Consider the following 16,146-nt stretch of genomic DNA (forward strand, 5'->3'; position numbering starts at 1 on the left):
AATTTTTTAATGCAATATTCCATCTGGTTGACAAACCTGTCTGCAGAGAGAAGGCTCTCTCAGCAGTGGATTTTCTGACTGAGGCACAGGAGCTGACAATCCTTAGACTCAATTTCTCCTCCCAGCTCCACATCAAAGCCATCCTGAGTAATTCTGGTAGCCATTTCTGCATGGCTCCCCCTACAAAAAAAACAAAGAGACTATGTCACCATTTTAAAAATTGTGTCTGTTCTAATACTGCACCTCCTAAAAAATTACACTGAAGCATGCACAAAAGCACAAACAGTTATTTAATCACCTTTTCTGCTGCTCCCTGTGAAGGTCAGACACATCATCCTTCAGCAAGACAAACATTTCTTTGCCCTTGTTATGCTTTTCATTCACTGGTAATTACTACTGAAAGTCTGTTTAACCTCTGTCAAAACAATGATTTGTTATTATTGTTCTGACAACTCTGCTTCTCTTGCCTGATTAAACAGGAGAAACTTTCCCAGCCACCAGCAACCTGATGGAGGAGCCAAAACCAAGCAGGGATTTAACTGGGGGTTCTGAACTTTCACATTAGAAAATAAAAACTCACCAGTACAAATGCAGCTGATACACTTGATGGAAAATGAATAAAACAAGTCAGGAAATGAATCTTACCTTATGTCCTTGCATGGAAACATTCTGAGGTTTTCCATCTTTCAGAATTTTGCTAATACCAAAATAAATTATCTGCCAGCAATCTGGCAGTTCTTTATATCAACTGCAGAAAATGAAGGAAGAGTCTGATTCTCTTACAACCTTGTTCTTTTTAACAGTGTTGGATGCCATATCTTAATTTTATTTTTTTTACCTCCTAAGGAAGCTTGAAATAGCAAATACCATTTTGAGGAAAACCTGTAGAAGATCAGAAGGCAAAAGAACAGCACAAAGACTGCCAAGAAGGTGCTTTATTTCTGCTTGGTCTCAGAAACACAATACCTAATCTCTTATTAAAAAAAAAATCCCAATTCTGTATAATCATAATTACTGTGTCTTCAACAGGATAAACTTCCAGCTAGTGAAAGACACTTTGGAATTTATATAAACAAGACTTCAATAAGGGGATTATTGTAGAGTTAGAAATCATAGATTTTATTAGGGTTTCATCTTGATTTCACCTTTAACCCAGGACAGTTCAATGATTCCAGCTGGTTTTCTTTTTCCCTGTGCAATTTTTAAACATCACTGCAAACTTCTGCTGAATAATCTGATGTGCTCGTTCCCAGAAGGATAAAAAGCAGGGAATCAGTGACAGGCTGGAGGCTGTGCCTTGGCACAAAGTGCATCTTTTGCTGCAGGTTCAGTGCTCTGCCAGAGTCACCCCAGCTGGTTTTGGGGTGAGCACAGCGAGGGAAGCTGTGGGAGAGGAAGCAGGGAGGAAATTCTCCCTGTCAGGGCTGGAATGGGGTTCCATGGTCCATACCTGGAGCCTTCCAGCAGGGTTTTAAACATTCCTAAGAGACAGGGACAGCAGCCAGCTGAGAACACATGTGGGGAACAGCCAGGCCAGGGCAGCAGCTCCTCCATCCTCTGTGCCTGTTTAAGATCTCACAGTGTGCACACAGGTTAGAGATCAGAGATCTGCACAAGATGGCATTAATCCTGTTATTTGCCTGGATTTTAGATTGCTTCTGTAAATATTAAACATTTGACCCATGTTACTTCCTTTTAAATGAGTATTGCTTTTTATTCGTAGCTGTTAGAAGATTAACAAGTAAAAGTTAGCTCTGAAAAAGTCTTTACAGTAATTTATGGAGATTAACTTTCCTATTTAGGGTAAAGTCCAGACATTTACAAGAACAATCACTTAAATAAAAATAGAATATAAAGCCTATGTTTAAAACATGGCCTTTATTAGCGCTGTCTAGTGAGCTCCATATTTATCTTACATTGAAATAGTTCTGCTTTGCTTAAGAAAAGACAGAAAAAGTGCATTTACAAGAGTACTTTTTCTTTAATTTTCTGCGAAAATGGAAGGAATTGGAATCACAAGTTGACAAATGCTGTAAAATGAAATTTCAAGAAACATCAAATTTTAGTAATGCTACGCCATCACTAGTGTTTCCTCCTGACCTTCTGCTGTGTGGAACCAGAATATCCTGATATACAGTCTAGAGCATCTATGTTATTACTCTACAGCATATTAAACACAGAAAAAGGGGCTCAGGCCCCCTTTCAATGTACAAACATGAATAAAAAAATTGTTTAAAAAAATCACTTTTTATACATAATGTATATGCAAACTGCTTTAAATACATGGGTTTGGAAGAGTTATTTACAAGCTGCATCAGCCTGTGGGACAATCCACAGGCAGAGCACACACAGTTGCTTTTTCTTTATTGGTGCATCTCAACTTTGGGAGATAGAAATTTATTCGGCAGTACAGCAAACACAAGAACTTGTGACAAAGCATCTTAAGGGCAACCCAAGAAATTTTGTTCCTCCAAACAAGGTTAAGTACTAGGACTGCCAAAGTTTCCAAATTAAGTTTTATTTTAACCCAGATGCCTGCTGGCAGATCTGTGTGGTGGAGGATATGTAGACAGAGCCATTGGAAGTACAGGTTTGGCTACTGGATAACTCCTCCTGCAGAGCCAGAACTGAGAAGGATGTTTTGTCCAAAGAGTGAACTAACCTAGAATTTTTTTTTTCCAATTTTATTAATATTTTAAAAAATACATAAAAATACAACATCCAATGTCTGAATAAATATATTTAACAAGTTGCAAGATACCTTATTTTACACAAAAATTTCAGCTTTAGAAATCTTGTTAAATAACTTCATTGTTGTTATATATTTCATTTTTCGTCTTTTTGTAACAAAATAAAAACTCTGAAATTACATAGAAAAAAGACAAAATATTTTTGTCAAGGGATAAGATAGTCCACTGAAAACCTATTCACAATTCCACTGTAAACATTAATAAACATTAAAACATTTGCATAATTGTGTGCTCAAAAATCCTATAAAAAGTGGAAGACTTATTACAACTGTAGTTTTCAGTCAACTACACTTCCTTTCACAATTTATTTTGTCCCATTTACAGCTTTAAAACTGGGCACATTGCTGAACACATACTTTGGCAGTTCTGTATAGCAAGTGCTTCCACAAAGAGGAACTACTCACCAAGAGTTACCCACAGCTTGGTGAAAGTGCAGCAGTTGCTCAGTTCTTTTGGATAATACTCTGATGTCTGCTTGGTGCACTTGCTTTTTTTTTTTTTTTTTAAGATCACCCTAGAACACCTGAATGCTTCATTGGACATTAACTTTGCAAATTTGATAAGTGCCCTTCCTCTGTGTTAGGAAAAAAAAAAACAAAAAACAAAAAAACAAAACAAAAAGAAACAAACAAGAAACAAAAACAAACACAATTACAAGGATGCCACGTTGTGCCTACAAACCTTCAGTTACCAATGAGCTTAAGTTCTCTGAACAGTAAATTAAACAAAAGAAGAGGGTGGGAGGGGGGAACAGGTACAGTCCAGCAGTGGAAGTGTGTACAGGATATACTTGGCAATGTCCAACCAGTTGAGTGCTTTCTGTGGCAGAATTTCAGGGTTTATGTCCATGGCAGAGAGCTGCTGGCAAGGCAGAGAAATGTTTATCACCTGCACTCCACAGCCAGCACGTTCTGGGGAGGAGAGGATGAGGAGGGGCTCATTCCAGTGTCTGAGGAAGCAGATGACATGGATGCTCCTGTGTGGGACACTGAACACACAGAACAGCACATCAGCATCAGGTTAGCAAGGTACAGCTCACAAGGAAGGTTTCCTTGCTTTTGGGTTGTGTAAAAGATATCAAAGAGCAGCACAGGCACAAAAAACTGATATAGAGGTTCTGCCAATTGCTTTTCCTGCTGTATTCACACAGGATTGGCCTTACCCAATTACTGAAAAGGTAACTCAGACTCAGATGAGTCTAATGGAAACACCTGCACTAGGAAATCCAAGTTTCTGCCACACAGTTACAAAAGACTCAGCAAATGTTTCTGTCAGGTTCAAGTTCCAAAATACCACAAATATTCCTTCTAAATACACACACAAACAGATGGTAACACTTCCCTTTCTTCTAAAATATCATCAATTCAACTCAAATTGCTGTGAGTTACACACATTTCCAAACAAATTAACTCCTCATGGGAACCATAAAGCAAATCTCAAGCTCACCTTCTCTGTCTTTCTTTTTCAACCTTTTCCTTCTCCTGTCTATGGTTGCTACCTCTGACTTCAAGGACATGTAGTATTTTCGGATCTCCTGGAGCTTTTCTTGAAGGAAGGAGATCCTTTCAGTGCTGCTCATGTTGTCCAGTTCATCTGCAAGTGGAAAGAAATGAAAAAATAGCTTTGTCAAGGTGATTTTAAACAAATGAATGCAGTTCTTAAGAGGATGTAAGACACAGCATGGAAGATAACACATTTCCATAACTATGCCAGAAAAGGCCCACACAATTTAGAATCCCAAAATTTCCATGTTTTTCTTTCAGAACAATTTTTCTCACCAATTCCCTGTAACCAAGTCATTTCTAGAATCCTTACTGAGCTGGAAGCTCCATTTGTAGACTCTGGGTGAAGCATTCTGGTGGTGGTGCTTGTCCCTGTGCTTGTCCTTCTCTCCATCCTTGATGTGAGGAGAAACCACCCTGGCAGGGGAGCGGGAAATCTTCTGGGGTTTGGATGCATTGATGTGTTTGACAGGAGTACATTTACTGGAACTGTCCAGGACAGGGAGATCCTCACTGTCACTGCTTTGTCCTGCAGGAAAAAAAAATTCATTTGGACTTAAAAACTCCACATTGACATTTTTAAAGTTGTGGTTATAAAGAAAACAATGATTCAAAAAACCCTGCTGCTTCTTGCTTAGAAAATCACAGAACACACCCAAGGAATAATGATCTCAGATTCCATGGATAACCTGATCAGACACAACATGCACTGAACTCTCAAGTGTAATAATAATTGATGCAGGGCTAGCTAGGCCTAGATAAAAAATAATAGTCAAACTTCTGTACAGAAATAATAAATAAACTTACCAAAATTAGAATATTGGAGCACTGATAAACTGTCTTACATCACCTATTTTAGCTTTCTAATATAAAACAGACACTAAAACCTTTCTTAAAGATTAAACCTGGATTACTATGGGTAGGTAGCACTATGGGTGGATTACTATTGGTAGTATTTAGTTATTAAACTGCTTTACACATCTAAAGGAACAACTCTGAAACATGACTAAAACAACAGAAGTTCAACATGAAACAGAAATTTTTTAGCTCATATATTCAAATATTTTAGATTCCCACAATAACTGCCAAGGCATGTTAAATGTATCTGGATATATGTCAGATAATTATATTACCCACTATTTTAGTTTGATGTGTAAAAATATAACAGTGTTGCCACAAAGCCAAAACCACTGATTCAGTCATGCAGTGATTGTCAAAACTTTTGTGACAGGACAGGAGGGAATGTCCTTAAGCTGAGGGAGGGCAGGGACAGATGGGGTATTAGACAGAAATTCTTTATTATAAAGATGGTGAGGCCCTGGCACAGGGTGCCCACAGGAGCTGTGGCTGCCCCAGCCCTGGCAGTGCTCCAGGCCGGCTTGGAGCAAGGTGGGATTGTGAAAGGAGTCCCTGCCCTTGGTAGGGGATTGGAACAAGATGACTTTTAAGGTCCTTTCCAACCCAAATCATTCTGTGATTCTCTGAAAAATGAGCTACAGAAACACAAAAATTCAGATTTCCATATCAAGTTATAAAATGGTCAGATGCTTGAGAGAAAAACTAGACAAGATCCCTATGGATGAAAAGCTTTTCCTTAGCATCCAACATTTTTCTGTAATTCAAAACCATTTATTTTTCCCCAGGAGAAACACCTGTTTTAAGACTTTAAATGTGCCCTCTGCCAAATTCATAACCAACCCAATATTTAAAAATCAGCATAATGGTAAATATGTACTAGCTGCTAATATAAACAATAATTTAGACATTTTTCTTAAGTAAGTAATATAAAACAGGCAAGAGATTTCCCAGTTACACTGGGAGAGAGCTCAGAACTTATCTCCAATAATCACAATGAATAAAAATAAAAAGCCTTGAGAGGGAAGCCCCATCCACTGGAAACTGTAACATGAGAACAGTATGTTCTTACACAGATTTACAGGCCAGGACACCCTTCCCCCTCCCCTCCCTGCAGGAATATACCTGTTCCATTCTTTTCATTTTTGGCTGCAGCACTGGTTCGCTTTGGAGTTCGCTTTTGCTTCTTTGCCAGCGTTCCACTATTGCTGTCACTGGGTCTTTTTTGACCTGTGAGAGGAGGGAAAAACAAATCAAAAATAAAATATATGACACTTGAAATACTACTGCTACTAAAAAGCATAAATTTTTGTTTTATAAGCAACAAAGAAATTTAAAACCAGAGAGTCTGGAGAAGAGGAAGCTCTGGGGAGAACTTAGAGCCCCTTTCAGGGTCTAAAGGGGTTCCAGAGAGCTGGAGGGGGACCTGGCACAAAGGCCTGGAGTGGCAGGACAAGGGAATGGCTTCCCACTGCCAGAGGGCTGGGCTAGATGGGATATTGGGATAGAATTTTTCCTTGTGAGGATGCTGAGGCTCTAGCACAGGATGCCCAGCCCCATCCCTAGAAGTGCTCAAGGACAGGCTGGATGGAGCTTGGAGCAACCTGGGATAGTGGAAAGTGTCTCCACCCATGGAAGGGGACTGGAACAAGATGGGCTTTGAGGTCCCTTCTAACCCAAACCATTCTGTGAATCCATAACCAGCAGACAAAACAGAGCAGCAATTTTTAGCCAAGTGACATCAGCCTCAAGCCACCTTCAGGAGGATCAGAGCTGGTCAACATCAGCTTACAGTATTAATTTTACACTTTCAAAATCCTGCATTACTCAACACACTTGCTACATTTCTTATTTTTACCTAAAATTTCTATGAAACTGCAGTAGTGATGGTGCTGTCAGGGTTCAGGAAGCATCTGGATGATGCTCTTAACTCAGGTGATTTAGCTGAAGTCTGTGATTCTCCTACTATTTCCCAAATAAGCCAATACAAATGAATTAGATTTTATTGCAGCAAAAATAGTTTTATAGATTCCCCTGATCCCATGGATATTGCCTCTCCCATCTGACACTACAAAACCAAAAAACAACCTTTCTCCCCTCCATGCAGACAAAACAGAGCAGCAATTTTTAGCCCAGTGACACCAGCCTGGAGCCACCTTCAGGAGGATCAGAGCTGCAGTGGCTCCTCCAGGAATCGCTCACCTTTCTCTCCCGCCTCCCTCTCCTGCCCCGCCACGCTGCAATTGCTCGACGTGGTGCTGGCCTCGAATCCATTGGCAGACTCACTCTCACAGAGCCCCTCCTGGGACTCTTCTGCCACACTGTCCACCTCAATGGTCATGTCACTCTCGCTCTTGATGCTGCGGGACTCGTCCTGGCTGAGGCCCAGAGGAGAGGCCACCGGGAAGCTCGAGGGGACGCCGGGGGCTAAGGCAGAGGGGGCAGAGTTGGAAGCATTGGGGTCTGGCTTTTCTGCTGTTGTGTCTTCAGTGCTGCTCTTCTCCTTCTCATCCAAGTCATCCAGGTCTACTTCATGGCACAGCAAGGTCTCAGGGCCAATCTGAGGCATTGAGTCATCCTCATCTTTCAAGGGAAGGCTCTCGCTGTTTTCAGCTGGCCGTTGGAAGCTGTCGTTGCTCAGCTCTGCCCCGTGTGGCGCCGATTCCGCCACCAGGGCCGGCATCTCCTCGTTCTCAGTTCTGAGGGACTCCTCAGCATTCAGCCCTCTACATTCCTCTGCTCCACTACATTCACTGGTCCTCTCTTCAGATACAATATTTGGCACTTCCATCTCGCTCTCCCGCCGGTTTCTCTTCTCAGGTGATGCCTGTTCCAAAGTTTTCCTTTTTAAAAGTTTCTTATCTTTTGTGGAGGGCTCTGTTTCACTTTCAGTAGTGCTGGAAATGTCTTTACAGTCCAAGGAAGACACATCTAACCTTTCAGGTTCTGTAAGAGATTCATTTGCCACCTCTTCCTGGCTTCCTGGTGCAATCTTTGCATTCTCCAATGAAGGATCTTTTGTCTTGCTCCTTCTCCCTTTTCCCTTAGGTGATTTTTCAACCTCTCTTTTGATTTCTTCCATTTGATCAGTTTTGTTTCCAAAAATTTGAACAATTTGTTCACTTTCCTCAACTTCCAGTTTCAGTGTTTCTAGCTGCTGTACTTGAGTCCTGTCGTTTTCCTTCAGCACATGAGAAATCTTTGGGTTTTCCTCATCCAGCTTCTCATCACGGAGTTTTTCACTTTTTTCCAGTTCTGAAGTTTCTGGAGAAAATTCTTCATTCAAATTCTTTTCAGATGACTCATCTGCTTCACTGTCAGATGTGCCAGAGTCTAAAAAAAATTTAAAAAGAAGCAAACAGCACCCTAAATAATTAATTGCAGCATGACTTTTTATTTGAACCTCACAAAAATCCTGCTTTCAGTAATCTATGGTGTTAACATCAGTTTACAGTAGTAACTTTACACCTGCATTACTAAACACACTTGCTACATTTCTTATTTTTACCTAAAATTTCTATGGAACTGCAGTAGTGGTGGTGCTGTCAGGGTTCAGGAAGCATCTGGATGATACTCTCTACTCAGGTGATTTAGCTGAAGTCTGTGATTCTCCTACTATTTCCCAAATAAGCCAATATAAATGAATTAGATTTTATTGCAGCAAAAAAAGTTTTATAGATTCCCCTGATCCCATGGATATTGCCTCTCCCACGTGACACTACAAAACCAAAAAAAAACCCACTTTTCCCCTCCATGCAGAGAAAAAACCCAATCCAAACCCAAAAATAAAAACCTTCTAAACCCCAGTATGGACATTTCATTGCTGAACTATTGTACAAATGCTGCACCACACAGAGAGCAAGCATTAGTACATTACCAGGAGATTACTCAGGGACCTGTACTAAAAGGAGACAGTGATTTCACTTCAGTTCTTGTTCAGAGAGGCTTAGAAACACCCAAGATGTGCTGCCATTTGTGTATAATTAACAGCTCTGCTGGATGATGGAGTATTGAGGTTGAGGACTTAATTAGCACAATAAAGACCATCATTATAGCCCTGGATTTGGTCTGCTCAGGACTGAAAGGCTCTGGCTGAAGAACATGGGATGACTTGTACAGTCACTGACTGCTCTTGTGTGAGCAAGCTCTGCTCCTCAGCAGTGTCAGCTCAGCTGCTTACTCAACAAAATTTACAGGGAGAAAGGAAAAAAAAATAACCAACCAAAAAAGAAGATATAAAAAAAAAAAAAAACAACAAAAAAACCCCAAACTTCTTTTCAAAAAGGTACTGAAAAAGCCTCCAAAGCATACACAGGGCTGAGATCACTCACCGTTTGATCCTCTATCAGAATCAAACATTCCTGAGCTACGTCTGGTCTGCCTGCGAGGTGTTGCTAAAATTAAAATCGAAAGAATTAATTTGTATCGATCGGAGGGTGCGCCAAGCCCCGGTGGCGTAGTCCCGAGGGGCGGAGCGGGAGCTCCCGGTTCCAGCCCTGAGCACCGAGCCGGGCCCGGGCTCCCCCTGAGGGCACCGAGCCCGGCCCGGGCTCCCCCTGAGGGCACCGAGCCCGGCCCGGGCTCCCCCTGAGGGCACCGGGCCCGGCCCGGGCTCCCCCTGAGGGCACCGAGCCCGGCCCGGGCTCCCCCTGAGGGCACCGAGCCCGGCCCGGGCTCCCCCTGAGGGCACCGAGCCCGGCCCGGGCTCCCCCTGAGGGCACCGAGCCCGGCCCGGGCTCCCCCTGAGGGCACCGAGCCCGGCCCGGGCTCCCCCTGAGGGCACCGAGCCCGGCCCGGGCTCCCCCTGAGGGCACCGAGCCCGGCCCGGGCTCCCCCTGAGGGCACCGGGCCCGGCTGCTCCCTGCACCTCCGAAGCCGCTTTTACCTTCGCTGTTGGGCGTTTTGGGGAGGCTGCAGGACGTGTTGGATGGGAGAGTGGATTTCAGAGGGGGCCGCCCACGCTTGGATTTTTGTTTCTCCTCGTCCTTCTTCTCATCCTTTTCACCATCTTCTTTATTCTGCAGGGGAAACAGTGGATTTTTATTAATGTTTCATTGCTGATTATCAAACCTTTTGCTCTATTAAAAACCAGACCGTGGCCTGAAAAACGTTTTTTTCTTTAAATACAGTACTACAACAGACTTATTGAAATCATTACTTTTGTTTTTTTCTTCTGTTTTCTCTTTGGTCCTCCTTTTTCCACTGGCCAGATAATCCGATCAGCTTTCACCCATTCATCATACCTGAAAGGAAATGAAACCATGCTGTTATGTTGTTTGAATATGAGGAGTAAAAGACTTGAATTACACAAAATATTTATTAATGAGGTAGGAAAAGGCCAACACTCAGAGTACCCTGAGGTAGTGGAAGGTGTCCCTGCCTATGGCAGGAGGGGGGAATGAGGTGGGATTTCCTTTCCAACCCAATCCATTCCATGATAGCAGAGCCTGTATTTACAACTCATGCAGTAGTCTGGCCTTGGAAAGGTGAATGACATTTCCAGTCCATAAAAAAACCTTAAGGGATGAGGGAATTAAGGTACAAACTTCCCTGTCTCTCACTGGAGCACTCAGGGGACTGAGTCAGCTCTAAAGTGTCAGTTGTTCCACATCATACACATGTGGTGTGTCTTCACCACACCATACCTCAGCAGGAAAATGTACCTTATTTTTTTTGTAAATTATGGCACCAAACTGGATGAGATTCTGAAAAGCACAAACACTGATGCTCCTCAAAATCTCCTAATTGTATTAGTAAAGGGAACCTGTAAATATTTAGGGAATATTGCCACTCTTAAATTTCATTTTGCCACATAAAGCAATTTGCTTATGGATTTGGAACACCGCATGTTATATATCAGAAGTAAATAAAGTGCTATAAAGACTGCCTGCCAGGAGAAGCATTTTTACAATCCCAGTTAACATTCAATACAAGAATATTTTGGCAATTTTATTGCCAAAATTCCAGTGCTTAATACACTTAATTGTAAATATCTTCACCACTATCAATGGCTCCCTTAAAGGAAAGTTTGCTAATGTTAACACAAATAGACACAATAAATATCAGGGAGGGTGTGAGGATTACTAAGGCAGATGGACACTTAGAAAAACACAAGTATATTCTGACATTTCAATGCAACACCATGAACAAAATCACCACACTGAAAAGTGAAGAAGTCAGAGTCTGTGATGTTGATAATTCAATATGGAGCTACGTCATTGATCATCACTCACTTTATTTCCTTTAAAACAAAAATTTCTTTTCCAAATAAGCCTTTGAACAAAGAAAGGAAAGGCAATTTCTTATCCTCACCTTACATTCCAACCGTAGTAATGAACTAAATATAAAACCTCTCCATCATCAATTTCTGTGCTTTTAATACTGGCTTCATAAATTTTTTGAGTCTTTCCACGTCCATATTTTACTTTCACTTTGGTTCCAGTCAGGCAGGGTTCTGTGTCCTCCTCATCCTCTTCACCTTCTGATTCTCCTTTGTTCTCAATTTCTTCCCTGCAGTAAAATATATTTAAAATGCCCACGAATTAGTAACAATCATATTTTAAAATTTAGAGAGTAGTCGAGGTAGAAAAAGGCTGCAACAAAAAAAGAAATTAATTTTCTATACCTTGTCGCATCTCTGAAGCTTGCTCAGAAACAGATTTTTTTAAATCAAGAAAAGAACTTAGGGATAATAGGGCTAAGTGCCAAAAATATCCAGAAAGTTTTATTAAAATTTAAACACAATTTATAAAGCATACAACTACCTCAAAGCTTAAAGATTATTTTTAAAATTGATATTATGATAATACAAAAAGGAATAAAAGTTAACTCAGTGTGCATCTCCTACACAGCATAGGAAGAACTAATTTCAGTTTCAGAAATATTTGATTTTGACACATTCATAAGAAAAGGTACTTTTACAAATGGTTTAACATTTGTAAAATGTTTATTTTAAAAAGGTTTTATTTTTAAAAGTTTATTAACTGCACCTGAGTTTGAATTGCCATCACAGTGATCCTCTAATGACACAAACACCATTCCACTGGAAAAAAACTTGATCACAAAAGTGTTCAGCCAAGCTTAAAAGTGTCTGCAGAGCTCTTTATTAGACACATCCACCTCTCATTACACCTTTAGCTGCTGTTTAAATATTATACTCAAATATATTTTGAAGAACTACAATCAAACCTATTTTTAGCTATAATTCCTTCCCTACTTAAGGGACAATTGAGCATAATTTAGAAGTTACTCTACAAAAAAGTCAGCAAGAGATAAAATACTAAAAAGGACTATGAGTTTGCTTTTAATGAAACAGATTTGTTGGCCTCCAGTGAAAGATCAATTATCTTGTGGCAAGGAACTCAGAGGACAAGTAACACCCACACAGCTTAAAGAAAACTTTGCTGCCTTGATCATCTGACAGTAAAAACAAGGAGCCTGCAGCTTCACCAGCCATCAGCAAACCCTTCAAAGTACAGGAGAAGAGGGATTTGCCATATTTCTGTTTCCACTGCCCGGGGAAGTGTCCCCAAGCTGTTCCCACCCTCTCACAACCTGGTCAGTTTGGTGTCTGGAGGTATTGGTGAGATAAAACACCAACACAGCCTTGGCATGTGAAGTGACAGTGAAAAACACAGCCTGGCATCGAGCACAAAAAGATGCTTCCAGAAAGTACAGCAGGCTCTGCAAGCTTGAAATAAAATGTTCCCTTCCCTGCCTGTCTGAGTGAATAAGGCTGCTGATTTTCAGTAAGATCAAGTCTGTGTCCTCCTGCCTGGAGAGCAGCTCAATCATGGCACAGAGAGACTCAGAGGTGGTGACACAAGTCAGGGCTTACCTGTCCCTCTGCCTCTCTTCCTCTTCATCTGACTCTTTATCAGAATCCTCCTGTTTTTTAATTTTCTTCTCTTTTTGCTTTGGTGTGCTTTTCTTCCCTAGAGGAGTTTCATTTTCTTTCTTTTCTGCATTCTCAGGTGTTTCCTCTACATCTTTGTTTTCTTTGTTACTGTCTTTTAACTTGTCTTGGGTTTTATCCTCTTCACCATCTTTTTTAGCAGGGGCTGCATCACGGGCAAGTCTTCTTCGTCCCTGGAACAGAAATAAAATCACTTTATTGACTCCTGTCCCCTGCTTTCTTCATAACCTCTCCAAATCTCAGCAAAAAAGTGAGACATGCAACTCCTGTGGAGAAGAAAGGCTGGAGATGACAAAAAAGTGCAAAATATTCTAAAATAGTAAAATTAAAGCTTTAAGTTTTTCTATCTGCTTCATTTGGAATAATGAGTTTCTGATTAATTGGTGGAGGATTTCAGGATATTTGTTTGGACCTGTAATGTTTGTTACTCTGACAGAAAAGGCCAGAATGTCTTGTTCACCTACAGTAATATCATTATTTGAGTGCTTGTATAGGAATATTGAGGGGAGGCACCTTCAATCCTGACAGTCACCTGTGGACATCAAGGGCAGAAATTTGTCAGCTTTCAACTCTAAATTTCTCATTTTTAAAAGGCACCTTGAGTACTCAAGGCAGTTGCTGCCTGGGACTATCTGCAACTGATTCTTAAGAGTTCTAGCACAGGATTATCATTTGATTTATTAGAAGTCTCTTGATGGGATCATTGCTTTTTAGTCAGAACAAAGAGCCAATTACCATAAAGACAAAAACTTCTTACATTTCTTTATCCTTCTTTTGAGCTTTCTCAAAAAGAAAAACAAACTCAAAAATAAATGAACAAACTAAGAACAAAGCTAATGTCATGTCAGGAAGTTCACTGAGGCTGATGCAGCTTGGAACAACCATTTTCATTTAAACAGAAACATAACAGAAGTCTCAACCTGTGTTTACACCATGTCCTTTCATCTATTAATCTATAAGGCCACATATTTGCTTGAAAAGCTGCTTTGCAAGAAGGACTTCAACAGAATAACATTTTAGTCAAACAGAATCTTTAGAACTTGAACAATTTAAAAGCAGCAATTGTTGTCCTTCAGTAGTCATACTCTATTGTAAAGAGCGCAAAATGTTCTTTTAACACAATTAAATGAGTGCTGTAGTCATATTCCAACACCTTTAAAGTACTCATGGTGTTCAGTATTCTCCAGCTGATGGGCCACTGATCTGATCTATGTAGCTCCTAATACAACTCTCACTTCTACAGCATTTCAAGACAAATGAAGGCTAAACTTAATTGTTCCTCCCTCTACTTTTGTCTATATGCTCTAAGATTTGAGTGTTTCTTCTATTAGAAGAGAAACTGTGATAAAAACCAAGCTCAGAGAAATGGGTCTTCCTTTGATTCTAAGATCCACAGCAGGTTTTTGATATTCCTGTTTCTTGCCAGAAGGCTCCAGGTTCCATGTGGAAACCCTCACCCAGAACCAGACTGTCCTGCTGTGTTTCACTGCTGTGATGAGAACAGCTCCAAGGCACCCCTGAACCACAGCACATCCAGCTGAGCCTGAGCAGATCCCAGGCATGGTGTGGAATATGAAGGAATAATCAAACTCTGTGTCCAGGTAGAACAAAATTAACAATTAACACTCACAGAACTCCACACTTGGACCAGTGCAACAATTCCAATGTGCAGCTGCTGCACAGGGAAAACTCACTATGGGAACTGTTCCCTACACAAAGGGGCTTTGTTAGGGACTAAACACAAATCAGTCCAGACCACTCACCCTTGGGGACCTTAGTTCAACTTCTTCTTTCTCACTTTCACTGCTGGAATAATTTTCTTCTGCTTCTTTTTTAACTTCTGTTGGGGGCATTTTTTGTTCCTCTTTCACACTTTCCTCCATTGGTTCCACGTGTTTCTGTGTCTCTTCTACCACTTTTGGTTCATTGTGATGGATGGTCCTAAACTGAATGTTTGCAGAACGGCAGTACTCTTCAAAACCATAAAGATACCTACAGACAAGCAAGGTCCCATTTATACTCCATGGTTTATTTTTCATTTATTGAAGTGCATAAAACCTATTTTCCTGCTCAGTAACTTCAGGAAAATAATAATAAAAAAAGCACACAACAACCAAATAAAAATATAAAAGCTAGAGAAGACTTTGAAGTGAAACAATTTTATAACAAATACTGAAAAAGAATACAGAGGTGCTTCTCATATATTTAACTCCATTTCCATCCAGTTAAGAATTCATGACAGTAATGCCATGCATGAACTTGCTCTCTGGAAACTGCCTGTGCACTCTCTAATCCAGTTACAGCTGACAGAGGTATGAATTAGTTTATTCCTCAAAGAATTAATATGCAAGTTACAACACACTATCACAGTCACAACACATTTTCATGTGTCCAAACAACATCATCATTATTTCCATTTAAGCAACCCAGTACACATTTACCAATTACTCTTTCCAGGACAAACACTCTTCTCTGTAAAATACAGACCTTAAACATGTGCCCAGTTCAAATCCCACTGAAGAGAGTCTCAACATTGTCTTCTTCATTGACATTAACATGAGCTGAGTCATTACTCATCCCTATTTCCAAATTTCCTTAGGTTTGAGTCAAGAGAATCTCATTCTTCCCCTTTCACTCAAAAAGCCCAATTGTTTCTTGTCAAACTTCCAGGAAGATAAACAATAAAACAGTTTTTATTTAGAAAACAAGCTTGGAAAATGTAATTCCTGAAAGGTTTCCAATTCAAAAGTTAAAACACAGCTGAAAAGTGAGGGTGAGAAGAAAAAGATTTATGCATTTGGTCAATGTAAGTAATGATTTTACTATTTAATAACTCTCACATCCACCATAGCAATGCACACAGTTATTCTACAAATTCTGCAAAGATTTTATGTAAATGTACAATTTAAGCATGCCTTTTTTCAGTCAAAACCTTTCACAAAGTTAAAGCAACTGGTATAAAATTCTCCTCAATGCATATGAGATTTAAAGATTAAGGAGTCTTATTACTATTAATTGTCTAACTGACAAAACTGAATCTACCAAAGCTTATTTTATAAATTTCAGTGGTTTACTCTGAAAAAGCATCAGCACAGGAGGAAAGTGAAAGTTTCTTGGTAAAAAA

General features: G+C 40.3%; 1 protein-coding gene across 3 annotated transcripts in view; it reads right to left on the reverse strand.

Annotated features, from left to right (window-relative positions):
• Window positions 1-480: 480 nt before the first annotated feature.
• ARID4A (AT-rich interaction domain 4A) overlaps window positions 481-16,146 on the reverse strand; it is a 54,484-nt gene continuing 38,818 nt past the window's right edge. For all 3 annotated transcript variants that reach the window (XM_064715843.1, XM_064715844.1, XM_064715845.1), the window contains 11 exons: window positions 14,786-15,014; window positions 12,945-13,195; window positions 11,420-11,617; window positions 10,266-10,350; window positions 9,993-10,125; window positions 9,439-9,501; window positions 7,310-8,440; window positions 6,233-6,337; window positions 4,566-4,781; window positions 4,197-4,343; window positions 481-3,738 (listed from right to left, as the gene is read on the reverse strand). In XM_064715843.1, coding sequence (XP_064571913.1) covers window positions 3,635-3,738; window positions 4,197-4,343; window positions 4,566-4,781; window positions 6,233-6,337; window positions 7,310-8,440; window positions 9,439-9,501; window positions 9,993-10,125; window positions 10,266-10,350; window positions 11,420-11,617; window positions 12,945-13,195; window positions 14,786-15,014 — 2,662 coding nt within the window. In that variant the 3' untranslated portion in view covers window positions 481-3,634. The remainder of the gene's footprint in view (window positions 3,739-4,196; window positions 4,344-4,565; window positions 4,782-6,232; window positions 6,338-7,309; window positions 8,441-9,438; window positions 9,502-9,992; window positions 10,126-10,265; window positions 10,351-11,419; window positions 11,618-12,944; window positions 13,196-14,785; window positions 15,015-16,146) is intronic.

The sequence above is a fragment of the Zonotrichia leucophrys genome, chromosome 5 (genome assembly GCF_028769735.1).
Source record: "Zonotrichia leucophrys gambelii isolate GWCS_2022_RI chromosome 5, RI_Zleu_2.0, whole genome shotgun sequence".
NCBI classification, from domain to species: Eukaryota; Metazoa; Chordata; class Aves; order Passeriformes; family Passerellidae; genus Zonotrichia; species Zonotrichia leucophrys.